At 45.0% G+C, this 23,073-nt stretch overlaps 1 protein-coding gene and 1 pseudogene across 4 annotated transcripts in view; one reads left to right on the plus strand and one right to left on the minus strand.

The window, feature by feature from the left end:
- The first annotated feature begins 467 nt into the window (after positions 1 to 467).
- LOC147889077 (ribosomal RNA small subunit methyltransferase G) overlaps positions 468 to 23,073 on the plus strand; it is a 37,081-nt gene continuing 14,475 nt past the window's right edge. The window contains exons 1-7 of one of the 4 annotated variants that reach the window (XM_087392526.1): positions 468 to 642; positions 12,255 to 12,365; positions 12,526 to 12,613; positions 12,853 to 12,923; positions 13,039 to 13,128; positions 13,310 to 13,479; positions 13,683 to 13,752. In XM_087392526.1, the coding sequence (XP_087248652.1) occupies positions 559 to 642; positions 12,255 to 12,365; positions 12,526 to 12,613; positions 12,853 to 12,923; positions 13,039 to 13,128; positions 13,310 to 13,479; positions 13,683 to 13,752 (684 nt within the window). In that variant the 5' untranslated portion in view covers positions 468 to 558. Of the gene's footprint in view, positions 643 to 12,254; positions 12,366 to 12,525; positions 12,614 to 12,842; positions 12,924 to 13,038; positions 13,129 to 13,309; positions 13,480 to 13,682; positions 13,753 to 23,073 lie in introns of all 4 variants that reach the window. The other 3 variants (XM_087392529.1, XM_087392527.1, XM_087392528.1) reach the window with 3 other exon arrangements.
- On the minus strand, positions 6,031 to 7,410 carry LOC147889078 (uncharacterized; annotated as a pseudogene).

Consider the following 23,073-nt stretch of genomic DNA (forward strand, 5'->3'; position numbering starts at 1 on the left):
GCTCTTAGAGGTCCGCCCCATCTTTAGAGCAAGTCCCCATGCTGAGGAAATCTCAAGTGGGAGGAGTTGAAATCACTACTCTGAGGTTTGTTTGCCCATAGATGCACAGGAGAGTCCCCCATGCCAGCAGCTTGCATAAGTCGTTTGCTAGACCAATGGCGTCTCCCACAGTAGGTGTGATGTATTCAATGCAAAACTCTTTTTGGAACAAAAGCCTCACAATCGCTCCTAGGGAGTGCCCCAACCCACCCCCTAGAATACCGTTAAACAAGCCACACTTGCCCGATATTCACGGAGCGAGGCAAGTAGCTCTTCCATGGGGACCCGCTGGTTCGCTTGAAATATTCAAAATACCCCAAGATCCCCGTGGCATGGGGACGTGCTCTTACGAGCAAGCGTGGCGGCAGTCCGACCGGTTGGTGTGAACCCGACAAGTTGCGTATACTCGGTACGCGTCCTAGAGACGAGCTGCTTACGTAATCATGTCCACGTGTTGGCCAAGAGGTGAGCCTTTGAATATGCAGAGTGCGTCATTTACTTGCGGCACAGCAGTGAGCAATGGCGAAGGGGCATCTGTATGCTCTTGACTTCGACGGAATTCTCTGCGATAGTTGCGGGGAGAGTTCCATTTCTGCTCTCAAGGTTTGTCCTGCTCGCCCTTGGCTTATCCAGTAATATTGTGTACAACATCTCATTGGAACTCCACATCGCTTAAAAGGATGAGCATCATCAGTCAGACATTTAGGTCATAACGACAAAACATAAGGAAAACAGCTATCTATCCTGCTTGTCCCTTTTCAGCCCCTTGATCGCGATCAAGGCTGCGAATTAGCATACTTCAAAACTTGATTGATTTCGCCTAGACTTCGCTCACAGTACCTGTTTGGTAAATTATATCTGCATTCAATGTCCTTGTTGGAAATCTGGTAATGCAAAGAATTGTGCTTGGAGACTTTAAAGAAAGTACTACTTTATTATAATGTCAAACACAGCTACGCTTGTTGCCCTTTCCTCTAGTTTTATTACCACATGTTGCTAACTATCCAAGCTCTTCACCCTCCTCTGCTCCTTGCTGTTCTGCGGCTGCTGTCTGCTTCTTGTCATGTATCTCTTCCATCCGTCTGTGAAGATTACTGGGGTTTGCTGAACTTCTATCCCTGTCCTTGTCGGATTACATCTACATTTCCTTACCTAAAAGTTCTACGTTACCCTTAAATTTCCGTATCCTCTACGGATGGGAGAGACATATCCATCTCTGCTGGATGTGCCCTTAGACCTTAAGGTGTACATAAGCACCTTTTAAAGAATAGGATTACTGAATTGTCATTCTATCTTATCCCTATCCTTGTCGGGTTACCTTTCTACATTTTTGTACATAAAAATGCTACGTTACCCTTAATTTCCGTATCCTCTACCTGTTCTTTAAAAAATGCTTATGTACATCTGAGGTTATATAGGATGCCTCAGCTTGTTTAGGTCTAAAGGCACATCCAACAAAAATCGCTTAAGTGTATTCCTTACGTGACGTTGATGAAGCAAAAATCCGGCTTGTGATTCAGACAAACGTGCCAAAATTCTTCAAACTTGGTTCTCCAAGTTTCTAAGGATCTAGTGGAAGCGGAAGGATGCAATAAAAGGCTACCAAAGACACATTTTTTTGGTTAAAAATGTTACAACACTAAGCACCCTTAAAATGTGTTATAGAAATGCTAATGGTTGGGGCTGCTGGCTGTCCCTGCTGCTTTTTTACGGCAATTTGAAAATTACCTCCCATTTATTGCTCAAGGGGTACAAACGTAACAACTCACATTACTCTCTCACTAGCTGTGCCTGTTCTACTATTAGATGTAGCAGGGTGAATGCTAACTGAGAGAGAGAGAGAGAGAGAGAGAGAGAGAGAAGTGCTATATAAAGAAACTCAAAAGTAGAAGTCAAAACGTAAAAATCCTAAGAGAGAGAGAAGATGTTGGTAGTACTCTGATGGGATATGTATTGCCTTATCGGGTTGTCTCTTGATTGTGGTGGGAGGCATGGCCTTCGTGATTTGTGTATTCGGAGGGCCATCTCAAGAGAAATACCTCGACTTTGATGCTCCTTCCTGATAGACTAGAATCCATCCTGCATGCTTTGGTCTGTCTCTGCACTGTGCTTGGTCTCTGTGGCTCTGGCTCCACAGCTCCTCACCTTGTCTTTATACCAATCCACTCTGCCCGCATATGAGCTAGCTCCTGCTCCTCCACTCCACCATGACCTGGTGCAGACTCGAATGTGTAGTAGTATGTGACGTACTGCTGTGTCCAGTCTAGCTCTCTCTCTCGTGTCACCATTGCCTCCTGCTGTCTGATTTTTCTCTAGTGTCATTACATCTCAATCAAGTAGAGACCTGTGCAAACCTGATCATGAAAATGGATCGACTGAGAAAGTGGTCCCAATCTGTGGTCCTCTTGTAGTGATGTCACCCACAAATCTCATAGTAGACTGGGCTTGTATATAGAAAGTGCTCCTCTGTCTCGGCCTCCTCCAGTGTGCATAGCCTACAGATCCACTGCTCTCTAGGTGTGCTTGTGGCTCTCCTTGTCTTGATCCTCAGCTCATAGCTGTCTAATGGCAATCCTCAACACATCTGAAACTTGTCTATCCTCCAGGTACTGGGGTCTGATAATCACTCCGTCCTCGGATACTCTCAGGAAGTGATTGTGATAGAACTGGAGCTTGGCGCGGAACTCGTGGTTCCTCTCAAGTTTGTTATGCATAGAGTTGGTATAGATCCAACTGTTTGGTGCAGTTGATCTTATCCCGTGGGATCCAAGAGGGCAAGGCATCCAAAATGTTGTGAAAGGGCGGGAGTTGATCAATCCAAATACCGTGATTCATCTGGATATACGTGCATACTAGGTTGTGCTAACCCCTTTGTCCACTAGTCGTTTGGATGAATCTCTTGCGAACCTTGGTAGTCTCCAGCTGGGCAAGGTCCAAATCCGATGAAGGTATGTCACTGTCTGGAAAATGGCATTAAAGTGGAGTTGTGTCATGGCAAACTCTATGTGTACTATTTGATGAGGGTCTAAGGGCTTATTCTAAATCATCCAAGACCCCATAATCACCTGTAGGCTCTCAAATCATATGTACTCTAATGGCTCCACTCTCTTAAAAAATTCCTCTCTCTCACTATGCAGCTATGATAGTCTTAAAACCAGTGCCATGATTTTTCTACTTTTGTGTGCAAAATTCTGGAACACCTCTGCGCTAACTACTTGCACATCTATGCAACTTCACATATTGTTGCTGCTCTGTGGTCCGTCTATGAATGTGTGTGCAGCGTGTGAAAGCGACTCACATCACTCCAGCCTGCAAATTCATCTGCCTCTTGTTGAGTCCTCGCTCTCTCAGCAATTCAGGGATCAAAGCATACACGTTTTCTTGTTGGTTGTCTGATCGGTGGGTGTTCTCGGAAAGGAGAAAGACATCAACAGCCACAGCAACAACATAACAGCAGCACATCGACTCACACTTATCAGTGGCTCTGGCGAAGCACAAAGAGTCGATCAGCGGCTATGTCTGTAACCGGCCTTCAGTTTCCTAAAGGGCAGTAGACCATAACTTGCATTGCATATTCATTATTCACAGCCACATTGCATCATTTCCAACTACTTAACTTTAAACAATACCACTTAGAAAACAATTTGAGAAAACAATTTGAGAAATAACTGGATGGAGGCGAGAGTGTCCCTGCTCAATGAAAACCAAGTTCGGTATTTATTTATTTCTTTAGGAATGAAATTGGTACATACAACAAGGGCTCTCCCTTGTGCTCTGCCCCATGGGCAATTCCATTGTCCAAGCCAAACCTTGGCTATAAACTGCATTCCATCCTAGTGCACACACTAGCACCCAAGTGCCATGGCAATGCTAAGGCATTCACCATTTGTCCATGACCAACTGTAAAAGTATCCAAGCATTCCACAAAGACTGTAACCAACCGTTAATGACCAGGCATCCAGACATTTCCCAAAAATCTCCAAATGCAATCACATGAAAAGAATAGCGACAAGAGAACTCAAACCAGCGTCAACTGACTTCAATCCAGCTCCGAAACACCTCAAGAAGCAACACCTCTAGCGTTGAGGCTAGCAGGAGTAACATGCAGCTAGGAGAGGGGAAACAAGAGAGGAATAACGGGCTGGAATCTGAGATAGAATAGAGCAAGAGGATCACGGGCAGGAAAGGGAAGCTGAGCAGGCCATACAGCAAGGAAAAGGGGCCGCACAACAGTGAATAACCATCCGTACAGTAGCCTTTGGACTCTGTGCAGCAGCAGCAGCATTAATGACGTCCATACAGCCAGCAAAATCACTCGTACTAGCAGGAAAATCATCCGTACAGTCCGCCTTGGATCCCATACAATAGCACGTGAAAGGTCCATACAATCAGCCTAGAAAAGCGTGCATCTGTCTGTACAGCCAGCAATTAAGACCTCAAGAGTCGTGCAGCAGCCTGTACACTTGCAGCCAGCCACGATCTACGTGCAAAGCAGTCATAAAAGCCCGTACAGCTAATCTTGGGAAGCGTGCCTCCAGCAAAAGACAACCGTACAAATGCACAAAGGGCCCACCAGCAGCCCGTACAGCAGAACTAATGGCCCGTACAGTCTGTATAAGAGCCTTCAATGAAGCGTGTGCAGTCCGTACAACCATGTGGGGGCCTTGAAAGAAGCACATGCGGTTTGTACAACCGTACGGACTGCCTCGAAATGCGTGAAACTCCAAGAAATGTGAGCGGGGCAGCTTTGGAAAGCGTGCGAAGCCTTTTGACCTTCAAAAACGTAGGAAGACCATCCCGTAACGTTGAGGAGAGGAGTAAGGAAAGGAGAGGTGGTAGGTAGTGCATGAGGGAATGCCACGTGGCCCCCTCATTAAAGCTCTAACCCTTGCAAACCAATGGAACATTGGTTTTGCCCCTCACATTAAAATCCTAACCCCTTCTAACTACTGAAACATTGGTTTCCTTGGGCCTAACTTTAAGACCCCTCTAAACCTTGCCTTGCCCCTAGCAAGTAGGCCTAGTGTGTGCGCCTAGGGACTTCTGGGAAGTGTCTCTTCCTCTAGGCTAGCCCCATAAGCCAAAGTAAGTCATGGTTCATAACTTCACGTCCCCGTGACATACCCTCCTCTTGAAACAGCAAACTATCAAGTTTGCTACTATAAACATAAACCACCAGCAATGATGATATGGTCTAGGAGAGCGCGCGTGTCCATCCATAATCCATGTGGAGTGACTAGTACACTCATCATAGAAGTCCCGTAGCAGATGTATTGTCAGCAAACAATACCTCGGGTGAGACATATAGTGTCACCAAGCGACTTCTAGATACCATGAGCCTATCTATTGACAAGGGGGTGGAGGAACTAGCCCCCTCTTGAGCATCAGGCAATGCTCTAGACCTATGCTCTGCTGAGCCTGAAGGAGCTTCCGAAGTCAGCTCAAAGCACAACAACTGAGTGGACTATACCACTCTGAGTGAAATCTGCTAGTTCACTCGCCTCCAATAACTTGAACCACACACACATCACAATAATGTATCCTAGAAACATAGATCCCGGTACTCAAAATCCTTTCAGACTTGTGTCACCGCAAGCTGAATCGGTTCAGCCGATCTATGCTAGACTTGGATCCTTGTCTCATGGTTCAAATAAAAAACAACTAGCATGTACTAAATGGATTTACTGCTCGAGCCATGCCGGGCAACAAGAGCATCCAAAATAGGCATGTGATACATGGATGTGCTGCTCTAGCCATGCCGGGCAACAAGAGCAATCCAACAGTAACAAGGACTACTTATTCTGCAATCTGCCATTCAGCCTAGAAGAGGAGACTCTCCATCTTCTGACTGGTACAAAATCAACAAAACTAGCAGGGAAGAACCATCCTGCAAATAACAAAGCAGCCTAGAAAGAGGAGACTCTCCAATTTCTGGCTGTTACAATTATTCATACTAATATTACTGCTTTTTACCAAAGGAAAACAAATCTCCTAGCGCGCGTGGCTGTCCTTTTTCGCTTCTTGTGCTCCCATAGGCTGTTTCCGTTTACGATTGGGGCAATCTTTGGCCTGATGGCCCTCTTCTTTGCAAAGGAAACACTTTCCAGCTTCAAATAGGGCTTGCCGTTCCTCAGGAGACAATCTCTCTTTGGTACTGGGCTTACTATTAGGTCGCTGGTCCACATCAAACTTGACTTTGGTTGTCTTGGCAAATTTCCTTTTCGTGAAAGAGTCATCCTGCTGCTTACCTTTGAATCCTGGAGTCATCCCTTGCATGAGAGCATAGGCTGTAGTAGCATTCTCAATCAGTTGAGATATGTTGGAGACGTTTGTCTTGGTGCAATAGTCATGAAGCTCCTTTGGCAGCCCACAACAATACTTTTCCACCTGCTCAGACAATGATACGGTCCTATACGAGCTGACTGGCAATAAGGCCTCCCAGAACTTTTTGTTATACTCTTCAAGATTCTTATAGTTTGCGGCATCCAACTTATGCCATGCTGTCATTATATCCACTTCAAAAGTGGTGGTGAGCCAAGCAGATGAGAAAACTTGCTTGAACTCAATCCAAGTGTTAGGGGCTTTACCCTACAAAAGCAAATTGGTCCACCATTGGAGTGCGTTACCCTTCAAGAAGGTGGCTGCCTTTTGTACCTTGGAAGACTCTGTGAAATGACCACCGGAATAGGCAGCATCAAACTGTTGCACAAATGTTAGAGCCTTCAATCTGTCCTCCATCCCATTGAAGGTTTCAAACTTCACAGTTGCCCCTCCCTCCTTATAATCTTTCAGCTTACCTTTGGGAGTAAGATTATCATAAACTGGGGACTGTAAATATGGTGGAGGCATCGTGGATCCCATATTCTGTACCATATCGCCTGTGCCCATGGTGGGGTTGACCATTCCAGATCCCATTCCTTGCATCTGTGGCACACTCCAAGTGTTGCTTATCATTCCTGGCATCCCTGTCTGCATACCGGGCTGCATCCCTATGTTTGCATACATCATATTGGCATTTGCAGGGGGCATTCCACCCTCCATATGCTGCTGCAAATTCTGCATTCCTGGCTGGAAACTACCCAAGTATGTACCAGGCATACGAAGTGCTTCGGTGGGTTGTCCCACCATTGACTGAAAAACTGATCCTCCGCCAAAATATCCTGGATGCTTCATGGGCTGAGGGAGGACTTGCTGTCCTTGATTAACTGAATGAAAAGTATTGACATTACCCGCTACAGGGGTGACTGTGGGCATCTCTGGTGGCCGTCTACTGAAAGATATACGCCTCTGAGTCTTCTTATGCTTTATCTGCTTCTTCTCAGCTGTCTTTTTGCTTACAAGGGGAGCATTACCACCAGGATAAGCTTGCATAATCTCCAAGAAAGTCTGTTGCAGCTGTGACTGGGCTCCCACTGCACTTTACATTTGTAACTGAAAAAGGGCATTGGGATCAAGCTCCTCTGCCTCATCTAACTCGTCTTGCGAATCCTCAGTGGCATGCTTAGGAGAAACATGCTGTCCCTCATCATTTTGCTCTTCTTCACCCTCACTGGTGTTGTGCTCCATCTCAAAGCTATCTGCTTCCTGCTCGGAGATAGTCAGTGATCTCTCGTGGTGCAACATGATTGTTGATGATATGGCTGTAACAAAAAAATGCAATGGGGCTTTCTTCATCCAACACTGCCAGGGCTCACCTCTGTAGGAAGATGGTGATATCCCAGCAATGGAACCACTGTAACCGGCCTTCAGTTTCCTAAAGGGCAGTAGACCATAACTTGCATTGCATATTCATTATTCACAGCCACATTGCATCATTTCCAACACTTAACTTTAAACAATACCACTTTGAAAACAATTTGAGAAATAACTGGATGGAGGCGAGAGTGTCCCTGCTCAATGAAAACCAAGTACAAGACACCACACTGGCCCCAAACACTTGGCGCCCCTTTCGGTATTTATTTATTTCTTTAGGAATGAAATTGGTACATACACTAAGGGCTCTCCCTTGTGCTCTGCCCCACGGGCAATCCCATTGTCCAAGCCAAACCTTGGCTGTAAACTGCATTCTATCCTAGTGCACACACTAGCACCCAAGTGCCAAGGCAAAGCTAAGGCATTCACCATTTGTCCATGACCAACTGTAAAAGTTTCCAAGCATTCCACAAAGACTGTAACCAACTGTTAATGACCAGGCATCCAGACATTTCCCAAAAATCTCCAAATGCAATCACATGAAAAGAATAGTGACAAGAGAACTCAAACCAGCTTCAACTGACTTCAATCCAGCTCCAAAACACCTCCAGCGTTGAGGCTAGCAGGAGTAACAGGCAGCTAGGAGAGGGGAAACAAGAGAGGGATAACGGGCTGGAATCTGAGATAGAATAGAGCAAGAGAATCACGGGCAGGAAAGGGAAGCTGAGCAGGCCATACAGCAAGGGAAAGGGGCCGCACAACAGTGAATAACCGTCCGTACAGTAGCCTTTGGACTCTGTGCAGCAGAAGCAGCATTAATGACGTCCGTACAGCCAGCAAATAAACGTCCGTACAGCCAGCAAAATCACTCTTACTAGCAGGAAAATCATCCGTACAGTCCGCCTTGGATCCCGTACAACAGCACGTGAAAGGTCTATACAATCAGCCTAGAAAAGCATGCATCTGTCCGTACAGCCAGCAATTAAGACCTCAGGAGTCGTGCAGCAGCCTGTACACTTGCAGCCAGCCACGATCTACGTGCAAAGCAGTCATAAAAGCCCATACAGCTAATCTTGGGAAGCGTGCCTCCAGCAAAAGACAACCGTACAAATGCACAAAGGGCCCACCAGCAGCCCATACAGTAGAACTAATGGCCCGTACAGTCTGTACAGGAGCCTTCAATGAAGCGTGTGCAGTCCGTACAACCATACGGGGGCCTTCAAAGAAGCGCATGCAGTCCGTACAACCGTATGGATTGCCTCGAAATGCATGAAACTCCAAGAAATGTGAGCGGGGCAGCTATGGAAAGCGTGCCAAGCCTTTTGACCTTCAAAAACGTAGGAAGGCCATCCCGTAACGTTGAGGAGAGGAGTAAGGAAAGGAGAGGTGGTAGGTAGTGCATGAGGGAATGCCACGTGGCCCCCTCATTAAAGCTCTAACCCTTGCAAACCAATGGAACATTGGTTTGCCCCTGACATTAAAATTTTAACCCCTTCTAACCAATAAAACATTGGTTTCCTTGGGCCTAACTTTAAGACCCCTGTAAACCTTGCCTTGCCCCTAGCAACTAGGCCTAGTGTGTGCACCTAGGGACTTCTGGGAAGTGTCTCTTCCCCTAGGCTAGCCCCCTAAGCCAAAGTAAGTCACGGTTCATAACTTCACGTCCCCGTGATAGTGTCGATGAGAAAAGAGTGGAGATGCTAGCAAGAAATCTTAGGTTTTCTATTGTTTTTGCTTCACGTACGCTATCGATGAAGCATTGATGCAATCTTAGATTGTTCGTTTGAGTATTGTCAAACGGAGGTCCATCAAATGATGCTCATCATGTGAGGGGATAGAGTCGTTTCCTGGTAATAATTGCGTTGCTATGCAGCTTGCTTCAGTGCTTCAAGCCTTGGTCGTTTATAGCCGGCGAGCGGCGGGTGAAAAGCATGTGGAAGGCGGTAGAAGCTCGATGGGCCCAAACGCTTCCCCCTAATTTGCCCTTTCCGCTTCGTGCACTATTACTAATAGGCATTTTTTGAACATCGTGGGCACCTATTCAGTCGCCGAGAGATCATTTCATGGCTGCATACATGGCTGTCGGCTACACCAAGGTATCAAACAACCATCCCTTTGTCAAGGGATCTAGGAAATGTGCCTGAAAGTGTTGTCACTCTACCTTGACCCTTGTAAGCCGTGCCCTGGCTGCATGAATCATTGTGAATACTGGTCCTGTGAAAATGGCCCCTAGGTAAGTGTAGGATTGCATGATCTCCATTGGCTCCCCCCCGTAAGTGAAACTATGTTGATGCGATACCGCCCCTGAGGTGTTAAAAATCATAACCTTGGTCTTATCCAGGTTGATTGTTAGGTCTCTCTCCCTGCAAAACACTTCTAGGGCCTCTAGATGTCTCTATAATCCTATTGCTGAGGAGAATATGAGGACTCATCAGGTTGGCAAGCAGTGTCACCTCACTTCCAAGGAGTCAATCAAGGTCGTGATCTTATCAATGTAGAGCCTAAAAAGTATTGGTGAAGGGGGGCGTCCTTGTTTCACTCTGATGGTTTTCTGAATCTAATCTAACAAGCCACTTGGGCATACCCTCCCTCTGACTAACTTGTATAGACTCATGATCCCAAGAGTCATGAGTCTATATGAGTTGACTCTTGGGATTGGCATTTTCTAAAGATTGTGAAACTGTGTCGAAAGCCTTCCAAAAGGCTACAAAGCAAGAGTAGACTTTTTGGGATCTCGATCTCGCCTCCTCGATGATGGGCCTAGGGTAAATATATGGTCTACAATAGAGTGTTGTCTCCCAAACCCAGCCTATCCCAAAGCCTGCTACCCTTGTGCCTTTGTGAAGATACTAATCTCTCTCTCTTGTACAAACCCGTAAATCTTGGCCAGTGTATGGGCGGCCAATCATGAGAGTGCATGGTTTACAGTATCCATGGATCCCTTGCTTTGTGTATAAGTACTATCATAGTTTTTTCCATATGCTACCATACGCATACTGCATACGGGTACAGAAGTATGATTGGAGTATGGATCAGCCCTTGGGGCTGAATCATACGTGACCCTAATAATACATTGTACACATTTAATTTATAGAGAGCTACAAAACTTTCAACTTTACACTTCAAACTTGTATTAATTTTAAAGTCAAGAAACTGATTAAAAAACGTTTTCATAAAGGTCTGGGGACCCTGTTTCTGCCCCTTTCCCAAAAAAAAAAAAAGCTAAGTACGATTGGCCGTACCATATGCGTACGGAATAATTATTTCATACGCATATGGTTTAGCCAACCATATGCGTATGGACTCAACTACCAATACTATGGTCGTGGTACTCCAAGTAGGGGGGAAGCCATGGCATACCTCATGCTCGAACATGTGTGCTAGGATTGGAGCCAAGACTTCTTGTCCATGTGTGAATTATGATCATGGGCTCTCTTGTTATGTAGTCGGTATAATGGAGCCGGCACATTCCATGTGGTAAACAAGGTGGATGTGGTTGGCTTGGGTAGGGAGGACATATCAGGTGGTTCATGGGTTGGGGCATCATAGAGCGATGTGGTGTATGTGTGCTAGATTTTCGGGTCCGTGATGGGAACATGTAGCTTCCCCTTTGTAAAAGCCCCTATGCAATAGTGGGGTCTGAGTCACGGCATGAAGCTTGTGAGAGGAAAGCCTGTCTACACACAACCAACGCAATTCACAAACGGATTGTCGGCTCTAATACCAAAATGAAATGCTCTCGTCAAAGCTAGGAATTTCAAATACAACATATTAGGCTATGGCACACTAATTTTCCACCTAGCCATCCTATATAGCAAAACTCAGTCACTACATTTCATTTTTGTTGCCTTTTAGCTGTAAAGCCCCATTTTCCTATGTGGATCTAGATGCCACATGTCACAATTTTAAGGCCTATCTTTGGTGCACCCTTTTAGCCCTTCTTGGGATACACTTTGAATTCGCTTCCCCTAGGCACATTTTCACAATTAGATGCACCAAGGCCTTTGGCCTTAGATTTATGTAGTCAGTGTTATAACCCTAACTGACAACTTTGGCATTATAACATTTTTGACCATATACATAAAGCGCAACACATAATACTATATAAATATTGGTTTTCTAAAGGTTAGTGCTGACGGACCCTTACAAGGTCATGCTATCTCAATTGGAGCATAACAACTTGTCAAACTAGTGACCTCTGGTTGGAAAGCATAGATTGAGGTATAGGAACTCAATTGTACTTGCATTTAGTGGAAACAGCGTTCTCACAACAATTTAGCATCCTCTCCATACTTTAGTCCTAGCTAGGATGGTAACCCCATTTCCTCTGTTAAGGGCCTCTTTGGGTGTTTGTCCTCCCATCGAGGATATGCGTGCATGTTGTAGTCATAGTACAATTTTTTGACGAATGTGTCATGGACTGTCTATGTCTCTGGTCTCCAGAGATTTGACAGAAGTTTAAATCAAGGTCTTTCTTTTGATGTAACAGGGCTGCTTTTACATGTGCATGTGTTGGTATGCAGGTTTGTACAAAAGTCTGCATCTATCATTGGGTAGTTAATGGAGTTGGCAAGGATGTCATAGTATGCATGACACAGTTTTACATGATGAGTTCGGACGTCTCCCTCATTCATGTAAATAGTGATCAATTTGATTTTGTATACCATAAAGATTATGGATCTAATTCATTTTAAACTTCAGTCAACACAATTGTTAGGGTCTGGAAACGTTTAAATTGTTGAATCACACTGGCCAGTTTTTAAGTGAAAACGGGAATCCTTTGTTTAATGGCAGGTGGTTCTCCATGATCCCTCATTTTACAAGATTGAGGGATTGTATAATGGGTCCAGTATTGCCACAGAGCAAAGGGTTCCACAGGAAGGTTCCATGCCATGTGTTTGCTGATGCTAACTTGCTTTTATACTAAGCTAATAAAGGAGTTGTCTTTTGGTCGTGATGATTCATTCTAAACTGTGGTGGTGGTATTGGGTGCCTACATTGCTCTACTGATATACGTTAATATGCTAGCACTTTTGACCATTGTACCACCATCTTGTATGCCAAAGAACTTTGATATGTGTCTCTAAATCCATGGGTTGTCTGCTGTTAAGGCTGCAAAAGTTAGGTGGCCGGAAGTATTTGCGCAAATAGATGCTGACACAGAAACATGGATTCTGGAGACAATGTATACGGTGAGCACTTGAAATGATGAGGGACTTCCTACAATTTTCCACTCTGTATGCCTCTAATTTAAATCACTTGTTTTGGGTTCTGTGACCATTGACCTTAATTTTTGTATACTGACAGGTCCGACCAGTTGTGGAGACTGGATACGAAAACTTGTTGCTTGTACGTTTACTTCTAGAGTCTAGAAATCCAGGATGTCGGCAATCTGCGGTATACGATTCAAGCCTTCCCTTCTTTTTTCTTGCATCTCCTCAAAGAGAAGAGGGAAATTAAAATGGAGGGAGAGAAATTGGAGCTTATCTATGCATATATTGTATTCACTCATGTTGCAGAAGCTCTGGGCAAAGCTGTATAAATCTGATGTAAATTTTAAATTTTCTGTCTGGATAAGGTAGCAGATGGACTAACGATAAATAAAATTCTGGAGCAATGGGAGAAAATAAAGCCCGTAATTATGAAAGATTGGGCTGAGACTAGTAGAGACGCTTTGGTCGATCTCTTTGCCAAGGTCAGAGATGATTGGATCACACATGATTTGAAAGGATGGGTTCATGCCAACAGGTAATTGTGGAGTCTTGTGGTGGATGTTAGGGTTTCTATGGTTACTCTGTTTGCCATATATCTCCATTCTTGCTTTTGACCACAAGGAATCATTCCATCAAAATTAACCAAAGTAGTGAGCAGCCTGTTTCTGTGATGGAGTGTGTGAAGACAAAGGGGGTGGCTTCTTATTTTGCAAAAATCTTTCTTCTGATGGACTGCAGGTTATATCCTGGAGTTGCAGATTCCCTCAAATTTGCAACATCAAAAGTAATAATAGTTACTACCAAGCAAGTAAGATTTCAGAACAAATGGTTTCTTCCCTCCTTTCTTTTTGCATGCGTTTTCTTTTAGAGATTACTACGACCAGCATAATCAAGTTTGTGCACCAAGGAAGGTAGTTTTCCATAAATATGTTAATCTCAAGTTGTTTGATCTATTGGCCACCTTGTGCAGCCGAATTTATTTTTTCATTCTTAAAAAGACAACAATGCAAACCATTCAAGAGCACCAACTATGAAAGGTCATACATGAACCTTCAACAAACTATAACCATTGAGTAGATATCTCTCAAAAAAGCAGCAGATGGAATTCATGTACACATTCCAACTTTAACCAAAGGAGACCCACGGCTACACCTCCTGTCTGACTCTTGTAAAGCCAGTTAGGTCACTCTTTACAGCATCATACTACACATTAACTCTGAGAATGCCAACTCCTCTGCATGACACCTCTCAAAAATAAGTGAGAAATTTGACCTCATCAATATTCGCTTCCATTGCCAAAAATGGACACGTCTATATTCCAGGCCATGTAGCATTAGCGGGGTTATTAGCAATTCAAGCCATGCTTCATGACCACACAGACATTGAGGCTTTGCTAGAAAAGGTGTCCATTTCAAAATGTATGCCTTAAATTAGGTTGTACATAGATATCATTGGAAAGCTGAATCTTGGATCCCAAAATTACACAAACAGATTCATACTCTTCATCATTGTGCACTTTATACAAAAAACCAATAGTATGAACAGCCTCTCAAGTGGAACACACTGCCAAATTATACATGTGCGCCAATTGAGTTCACTCCAAAGTCAGCTCCCATTTTTGGGGCCATGCTTGAGTCACTTCCATGGTTGTGACTGTCATGACATTGAAACTGCATTATGTTGTTGTAACATGCAACGGTTGTCTGATCGTGTAATCACAGCAAGACCTTCTTTAAACCTTTAGCGAGGAATTAGCGTTATGCACCATAGAGAGAGAAAGGAGATGAGGGTAGAGAGAGAATGGAGTCGACAACCGATTGGGTCCTTGTACCCATTGAGGGCCCCCTCAGTGGGTACCGAGTGCTTTTTACTTGGAGAACTGAAAGATAATAACACTCTTCGAGAGAGCACGGAAATGTGCTTTTGAAGAGTGCACATGTATTGTAGACCCAAAGACCTGAGAGGCAACGCTGACCAAAACCGAGACCTTGATGCTGTCCACACAGACATTGTAGGGCACTTCTGCAAGGCAAGGAAGAGGTTTGTGCTGTCCACCGGGATGCAGGGTTACTACGTGAGTGAGAGAGTGAAAGCTACGAGTAATAGATTCTAAAAGAGAGCTGAGAGATGACTGAATTGAAGAGCTGAGAAGTGAGCTGTGAAAATTTGTAAATAAAATTGTAAAGAGCTGCTGAAACAGTAACCCAAACCTTACTCCGTTTGCTGGTCCGAATCCTCAACTGTGGTGCTGTGTATACACCTTCCAAACAAGCTGAACTGAGGGCCAAAAGCTGAGGCTGATCAGGTCCAACTCTGGAGGTGTACAAGGCTGCACACAAGAGGCTGGAGGAGAGCTACTGGAGAAGGCTTGGAGAGCTGGATGAGAAATGTGGGCCTGGAGGCCCCCTATTTATAGGGATGAAGGGCTGAGCCAACCTGCCCAAACTGGCCAACTTTTCAGTATCAAGATCCTTTCCTTTGATTTTGAGCATAGTGGCCATCTCAATGGTGTGGATTGAACCTTTCCGACTTAGAGTGTCGGCAACGGGGTTGTTTTTGCCAGGGACATACTCGATCATTTCCCCAAAACTGCTGGAATATCTGGCTCCACCATTGCTGCTGATCACTCCATTGTGAACTAGGCCTTGTCTGAAGCCACTTAAGGGCTTGGAGATTTGTCTTGACCTTGAAAGTTTGTCCGTAGAGGAAAGGCTTCCACTGTTTTAATGCCTGGATGACACCGAGTAGCTCTCTATCATAAACTAAATAGTTCTATTGTAATATGCCTTGGGCCTTTCCTCTTGCTGTAAAACTGCCGCGATGGCGACATTGCTAGCGTCTGTGATTACCAGAAATGGATCATCCCAAGAGGCAATCTTCATGACTGGTCCTGTTGTGGCCAACCGTTGCAAGTCATGGAAGGCCTGCAAAGCTTTGCCTGTAACTTGAATCTTTTGTCTACGTGTCTTTAGGCCCTTTAATAAATCTGTAAGAGGGGCTGCGTATGTTGAGAATCCATCCATGTGCGAGTTGTAAGCTTGACACAAACCCACAAAGGACCGGATCTCTTGAGCCATCGTGGGGATAGTCCAACTGGTGATAGCTTAAATCTACTTTTGATCTAATCGAATTCCTTGAGCACTAATGATGGATCCCAAATACTGGATCTCCATAAGCCCAAACTCACTTTTCTTTGCGTTAAGCTATAGCTGATTATTGCGCAACAATAGTAGGGCACATCGCACATTCTTAATATGGTGCTTTGCCGTAGCGGAAAAGATAAGGATATCATCTAGAAAGATGAACAAACACTTCCCAATATAATATGCAAATACCCGAGACATCATCTTGTTGAACGTCGGTGGTGCATTCTTCAGACCAAATGGAATGACAACGAACTCGTAATGAGCTCGCTCTGTCTAGAAGCCGTTTTTGGAATGTCAGCTCTAAAAATCCGGACTTGGTAGTAGCCACTCTTGAGATCATTTTTTAGAAAGAAAGAAAGAAAGAAATATTAATAGAGTCTTCGGAAGACCGATGGGTCTATGAGACTGAAAGAAAACCTGATACAAATCACAGTAAGGGTGGAGCTACTAAACAAGCATCATCACCCGTGCTGAATCCTAAGTCTGATCGTACATAATCAAATACATTTGAGTGTGACAATGAAAAGAAAAAAGACTGGAGCGGAGTGGAATCCTCCATATGTCATGTCACCCTGGCTGGTGTGTAGCCGATGATGGGACACTGGCGTCCATCAAGGGGTGCCGTGTATCTCGGTCTCCTGGACGAGGCTCGATGCAAGACCAGAGCCATCGTGACTCCCGTGGGACGTATCCCGGGTCTAAACAATAACGGGAGGTCCCCCAGAGTGATTTGTGTGTCCCCTCGATGTCTCGTGTGTCGTACTGCGGTCATCGAGTCGGGGTCTCTATCATGCCTATGGCTAGAGATTGGACGATCAATGTCACTCGATGGGAAGAACTCTGTGATCCTACTCTGAGAGGTGTCTGATGATGTGGCCAAGCCATGTCGCCTGAGTAAGTACTCTCTCTGTGCCGGACCCCGTCGTGAATAAAGGCTGCGAGGCATCTCTAATCTCGGTAGGCGAGGAATCTAGAAAGGAGCCCAAAGCCGTCTCTGAAGAGACAGTGGTAGCGAGCTCGGATCTCGTAGTACATTGGGCACCTGAAAATAAAATGCTCCTCCGACTCAACCTCCTAACAGTCGCACAATATGCATATGCGCTTCTGAACTCTCCATATCAAACAGGACAATGAATTTGTCGTGCCCAGTGATGTGATGGCAATGAAAGCAACGATTTTCTTGGTGATACCGCTTCTGTTCGTTAGGCTGTAGATAGCCTCCCGTAATGCCTACTTTAGCCTTCTCATCCGGATTCAACTTTGGCTTGGACTCCTCCTTTTGACCAGAAACCTGGCCGTCTTTCTTTTGGTACTGGTTGTCCTTCTTTTGATCCTTACCCGCTGTGTTGTTGGACTGTTGCGGGGCTTTGGAATCCTTCTGCACCTGTTTGGGCTTTCCCCCATTCAACATCATTTCTTGATTCTAGACGAGAGTCAGTGCCTGGTCATAATCGGGCGAATCACTCATCTTATCGCTCAGGCCCACCGACCAGCTGGCCGACCAGCTAGGTCAGGCCTATAAAGGCACTAGCCCCCCACACTCTCACTGACAGGACAGGACCTGCAGCTGCTCCTCATCTCCTCCATCCTTTGCTGCAGTCCCTTATGCTCCAGATCTGCCCCCCTTGCTCCAGATCTGTCTCTTCTGCTCCTCTGCTCCAGATCTGTCCCCTCCTGCTCCAGATCTGTCTCTTGTGTCCCTTCTGCTCCAGATCTGTCTCTTCTGTCCCTTCTGCTCTAGATCTGCTCCTTATCTTCATCATCATCGACCTAATGTAGAAGAATTCGAAACAACAGTCATCAAGACACATCTGAACAGAAAGGGTCCCGCCTAGGGAGAACTTGTAGATCCGGGAAGTCGATGCCGATGGAGATCTGGTAGAGGTGAAGGATCATGACCTCCTTGTTCGAAGGAATGGGGAGTGTCAAGCCTGAAACCGAAAACGGAGGGAGGGATGGGTGTAGAAGATGGAGGTAAGAAAGGGAGGGAGGGATGGGAGTAGAAGATGGAGTTCTGAAAGGGAGGGAGGGATGGATTTCTCTCCCTTAGTGCACAGCGGAATGAAGAGGAAACTGATATGTTCATAGGAGTAATGCTCCCCGTACCTATGGCCTCCTTGAAGAAGGAGGATCTTTAGATCATTAGAGATCTGGGGTCTTTAGATCACCATGGCTCTGATACCATATAGAGAAACGATAGGGTTTGCAGTGGAGCGATCAAAAATAGACGATACTCAGACACAACTGAAGAACAGAACTCAGAAAACATAGTGCTTGTCGGTAATATGAAAAACTGAATACAAGAACCTCAAGCTGTCATGTCTCAAGGACCGTGGCTGAGGTGAATTAGAAAGATGATTCCATGTAGAGAAACTGTAGAAAAGATAGCAGCAGAGGGAGCGTAACGCAGTCCTCCATGTAGCTCGATGATGATGAAGATAAGGAGCAGATCTGGAGCAGAAGGGACAGAAGAGACAGATCTGGAGCAGGAGGGGACAGATCTGGAGCAGAAGGGACAGAAGAGACAGATCTGGAGCAGGAGGGGACAGATCTGGAGCAGAGGAGCAGAAGAGACAGATCTGGAGCAAGGGGGGCAGATCTGGAGCAGAAGGGACTGCAGCAAAGGATGGAGGAGATAAGGAGCAGCTGCAGGTCCTGTCCTGTCAGTGAGAGTGTGGGGGGCTATGACAGGAGAGTGTGGGGGGCTAGTGCCTTTATAGGCCTGACCTAGCCGGTCGGTGGGCCGGCCAGCTGGTCTGCCAGTTCTGGTCGGCTAGACACCTGCTGGCTGACCTTTTGGCTGGCCTGCAAACTGGTATGTTTGCCCCAGAAATTGGCAATTGAGAGGGGGTGTTAAGCAACTAGCAACCCCCAATTTCTGGGGCAGACATACCAGTTTGCATGCCAGCCAAAGGTCAGCCAGCAGGGGTCTGGCCGACCAAAACTGGCTGACCAGCTGGCCGACCAGCTAGGTCAGGCCTATAAAGGCACTAGCCCCCCACACTCTCACTAACAGGACATGACCTGCAGCTGCTCCTCATCTCCTCCATCCTTTGCTGCAGTCCCTTCTGCTTCAGATCTGCCCCCCTTGCTCCAGATCTGTCTCTTCTGCTCCTCTGCTCCAGATCTGTCCCCTCCTGCTCCAGATCTGTCCCCTCCTGCTCCAGATTTGTCTCTTCTGTCCCTTCTGCTCCAGATCTGCTCCTTATCTTCATCATCATCGAGCTACACGGAGGACTGCGTTACGCTCCCTCTGCTGCTATCTTTTCTACAGTTTCTCTACATGGAATCATTTTTCTGATTCACCTCAGCCACGGTCCTTGAGACACGACAGCTTGAGGTTCTTGTATTCAGTTTTTCATATTACCGACAGGCACTATGTTTTCTGAGTTCTGTTCTTCAGTTGTGTCTGAGTATCGTCTATTTTTTATCGCTCCACTGCAAACCCTATCGTTTCTCTATTACAGCAGAGCAGCACATCGCCCCGGTCCTCGAGAGTGTTTGGCGCAAGCTTCTCTATTGGAGCTCGGACAAACTCTCCCCAACGGGCCGTGCCTTTGTGCCAAACCAGGTCTGTCATGACAAGAGAAATCACTAATCTGTGATTAGTAGACATTAAAACATTATTATATTTTATACGCTAATGGTGTAACATGTATATGTATTTATGATGGACACCGACCGATTTATTATGGCGGTGGATCATCTGAGTAGATAGGACTAGTCAAATTTGGATATGTGATAGTTATTCTATTAATAAAAATGTGCTCACACGTGTCGAGGTCCTAGGGGCAATAGGAAGGGAAGGGTGCATTAAGGTGCATTGAATGGTAGATGCATGGGTCATAGGCTAAGGATAGGTGTAAATGGGAAGATGGAACTTGAGTGATCTCAAGGGACATTAATGAAAGGGTATCACCTTTTCATTGTGAATCTCACGTAGCATTCTCTCTACCACATTGCATTCATCTGCCATCTCTCTCCCACCTTGCATGTAGGTCGAATTAGAAACAAGTACTCTCACGAGGGCGTTCTTTCCCATTGGAGGGCCAATCGGCATTTAAATTCTGCTTGCATTGCACACATTTGCATTCTTTAGAAGGCTGGTTCTTCACAAGGTCCTTCTTGCAGTACATTGTCTCATGCTAGTGGTTTCACAGAGGGTGCATTGGACAGCTCCGACGATTGGTTTGGAATTTCCTTTGGGCAATGTCGGATGGCACGAGGTATATCAGAGCCCGGGTCACCTAGTAGACGGTGATCATATCGCAGGCATTGGGAGGCTTGGGTATCATTGATTCGGAGAAAAGGAAGTTAGGAGATGATGATAATCTTATTGGAAATGAAGTCCTAGTTGAACTCATCGAACCTGCATCTTTACCACATGAACCAGAAAGAATTTAAGATAGACAAGAAAAAAGAACACGACATACAATATGGCAAGAATGTCTGGTTAAGTGGAAAGATAGACCTGAAGAGAGTTCAACTTGGGAAAGGGTAAGCAATCTCCAAAGGAGGTTTCCCAATTTTGTTTTCGAGGACGTAAACCATTCTTAAGGGGAAGGGAATGTTACATCAATTGTAATATTGAGGTCACGATGGAAGATGGGACCAAGAGGGCTCAAAAGTGCTTGCATCGATGGGAGTGTAGAGGGTCAGGGACTAGGGATTACCCTAGGCCTAGGCAACAATATGGAGTGCATAGGTAAGGCCTAAAGGGGCATAGAGGTTCAAAGGTCCATAGGGACACATGGCACTCAAGAGGACACCATGTGGCAAGCATTGGGCTAGGAGGGAGGATTCCAAAAGGAACTTGAGAGAGAGCAAGTTCACAGTATAATGGGATCTGTGGTAGGGTGGAACGTCATCGGAGAGTCCTATGAAGTTGGAGACATAACAAGAGGCTTGCGTATAGGCTCGTGGTTGGAGCAGATGCGGGTAGATGGGTAGTGTCACTGCTGCTCTAATGGAGTTCTGGAGACGATCTCTCACTGCCTTTGAAGCTGTTGTAGCGCTGTGAGGATCTAGATGGGAGCCGTCAAGATTATGACCCGAATGCAGAGCCTTAAGAGGGACTACACCTGGGGGATGGTGGCCTGGCTGACAGAGGGAGGTCACGCATTCCAGATTGATGAGGTCTCTCCAGCTTATCGGATACAGGGTCAGAGCATTTAGGGGATAGGGCTCCACGAGGCAATTCCTCCTACTAGCCCGGATCCTCATTCTCTCCGGAGGATAGCGTGTGGGAGGTACTAGCCAATTTCACGCGTGGAACATTTGGGTTGTTTGTTGTAGTCTGGTGATGGGTGAGCACCCGGTTCCACCCTCGACTACCTTGGTTACCATTTGGCAGGATATCATTTACACCCTACGCTCCACCTGGGAGCACGAGACCCCAGGTTCCAGGGCGACCGTTGTGAGGTGCGCTTGTTTTTGCAAGGCTTGGCCTACAGGAGTTTTCTACATATTCACTCCGCGAGGGATTCGTTGGTTGTATAGGCCCCCCACTTGGCTATTAGCCCCTGTTCCAGAGATTCCCTAGGCAGTGAGCTGGGTTTCTCTGGAATAGGCTGGTTTTCTTCTTTCAGCTTTTATCTGTTTTTTCCATACTCAGCACCTTCGGGGCTGCTGTTTTTTTGTTTGAAAGGCTTTTCAAGCATTAATAGAAGGTTCTTTTCTTTGCCCAAAAAAAAAAAACACACTTGGCCAATGGTATATATCCTTGAGCAGTAGAAACTAATTGGATTTAAAAAAGTACTATTCTTTGTTGTTTTCAATAAGGGAAGCAAGACATCTGCATTCCTCTCCTCCCATACTTCAACCAATGTTGGATCGAGCTATGTTTAATGCCAATGGTGGTAAACTTGGCCAGTCGTACATATACAACAAGGGAGAAACTACCTTGGGATGGGCAGGGAGTGTGCAAACAAGTCCCCCAATTAGATGGTCATGTCTCTTTGGTAGGTGATAGCTGGGTCTAGCTCGGTAATCAAACCAAAGAGGTTAGAAGAAACATATATAGAGAAAGGTTTGACTTTTTAGCTAGGTCAAACATGAATAATCTTCATGATTTTGGGAAAGGTAACAGTAAATGGTCTAACTTTAAGGCTTTATTTTTTAGCACTCATTATACAAATAATAAGATATAATTATGAAGTCTCCTGAAGTAATGGATTATCTCTCTCATTATGTGGTAAGAATTTGGAAGCATCCAATTGTAGCTTGGAAGTATGTAAAAAACTTTAGGACAAAAGGCTTTCGATTATGGAGAGATAGATAAAGGGCTTTCAGAAAAACAACATCAACTATCCTTAGAGAACCTTGTTGTTGTTAAAGTAAAAGATCCCAAAGCTTTGTTGATGCTGATTTAGGACATGTAGTCACATTGATACTCCAATTTTGCATTCTAGTACTTAAGAGACCTTTTCATGAAAGGCACAATTTCAGTTGTCCTTTTCAAAAGAGTCTTGCCATTTAAAAGCTTTTGATAATGGAATCTCAAAGTTTGCTTTCAAATAGAAGAAAGTTTAGGAGTTAAAAATATCTTATCGGAATGGAAAGGGATGATTTTGAAGAAAGTCGCTTTGAAACTAGAAGAAATCTCTTCAATTAATTTCTCAAAGCAAAGTATTTCTCTTTCTAAAAAAGATGACACTTTTCTTTGAAACTTCCATAGGAAATTTGTCATATCTTATATGGACAATGTTCCAATAATTTTGTTTTTATTTGCAAAAGGTTTTACCTAGAATGTCTTTGAGAGGACTGAACTGACCTGCCAAAACTTATGCCCTTGCCTTAATTTCTCAAAAGGATCTAATCTCAAAATATTAGAGTTTTTGTAAGTCTTTAGGGTTTGTTTGCAATCCAAGTATCCCTTTCCTTTGTGTTGCTTGGAAGTTTCAATTCCAAAAAATTCAAGGTTTATTGCAACTGCTTGTAAGACTACTTTGACAGATGTCTCTAAATGGCTAAGCACTACTTCA

This window comes from Dipteris shenzhenensis, chromosome 21 (genome assembly GCF_047967505.1).
Source record: "Dipteris shenzhenensis isolate YYH24624 ecotype China chromosome 21, Dip_SZ_1.0, whole genome shotgun sequence".
Lineage (NCBI taxonomy): Eukaryota > Viridiplantae > Streptophyta > Polypodiopsida > Gleicheniales > Dipteridaceae > Dipteris > Dipteris shenzhenensis.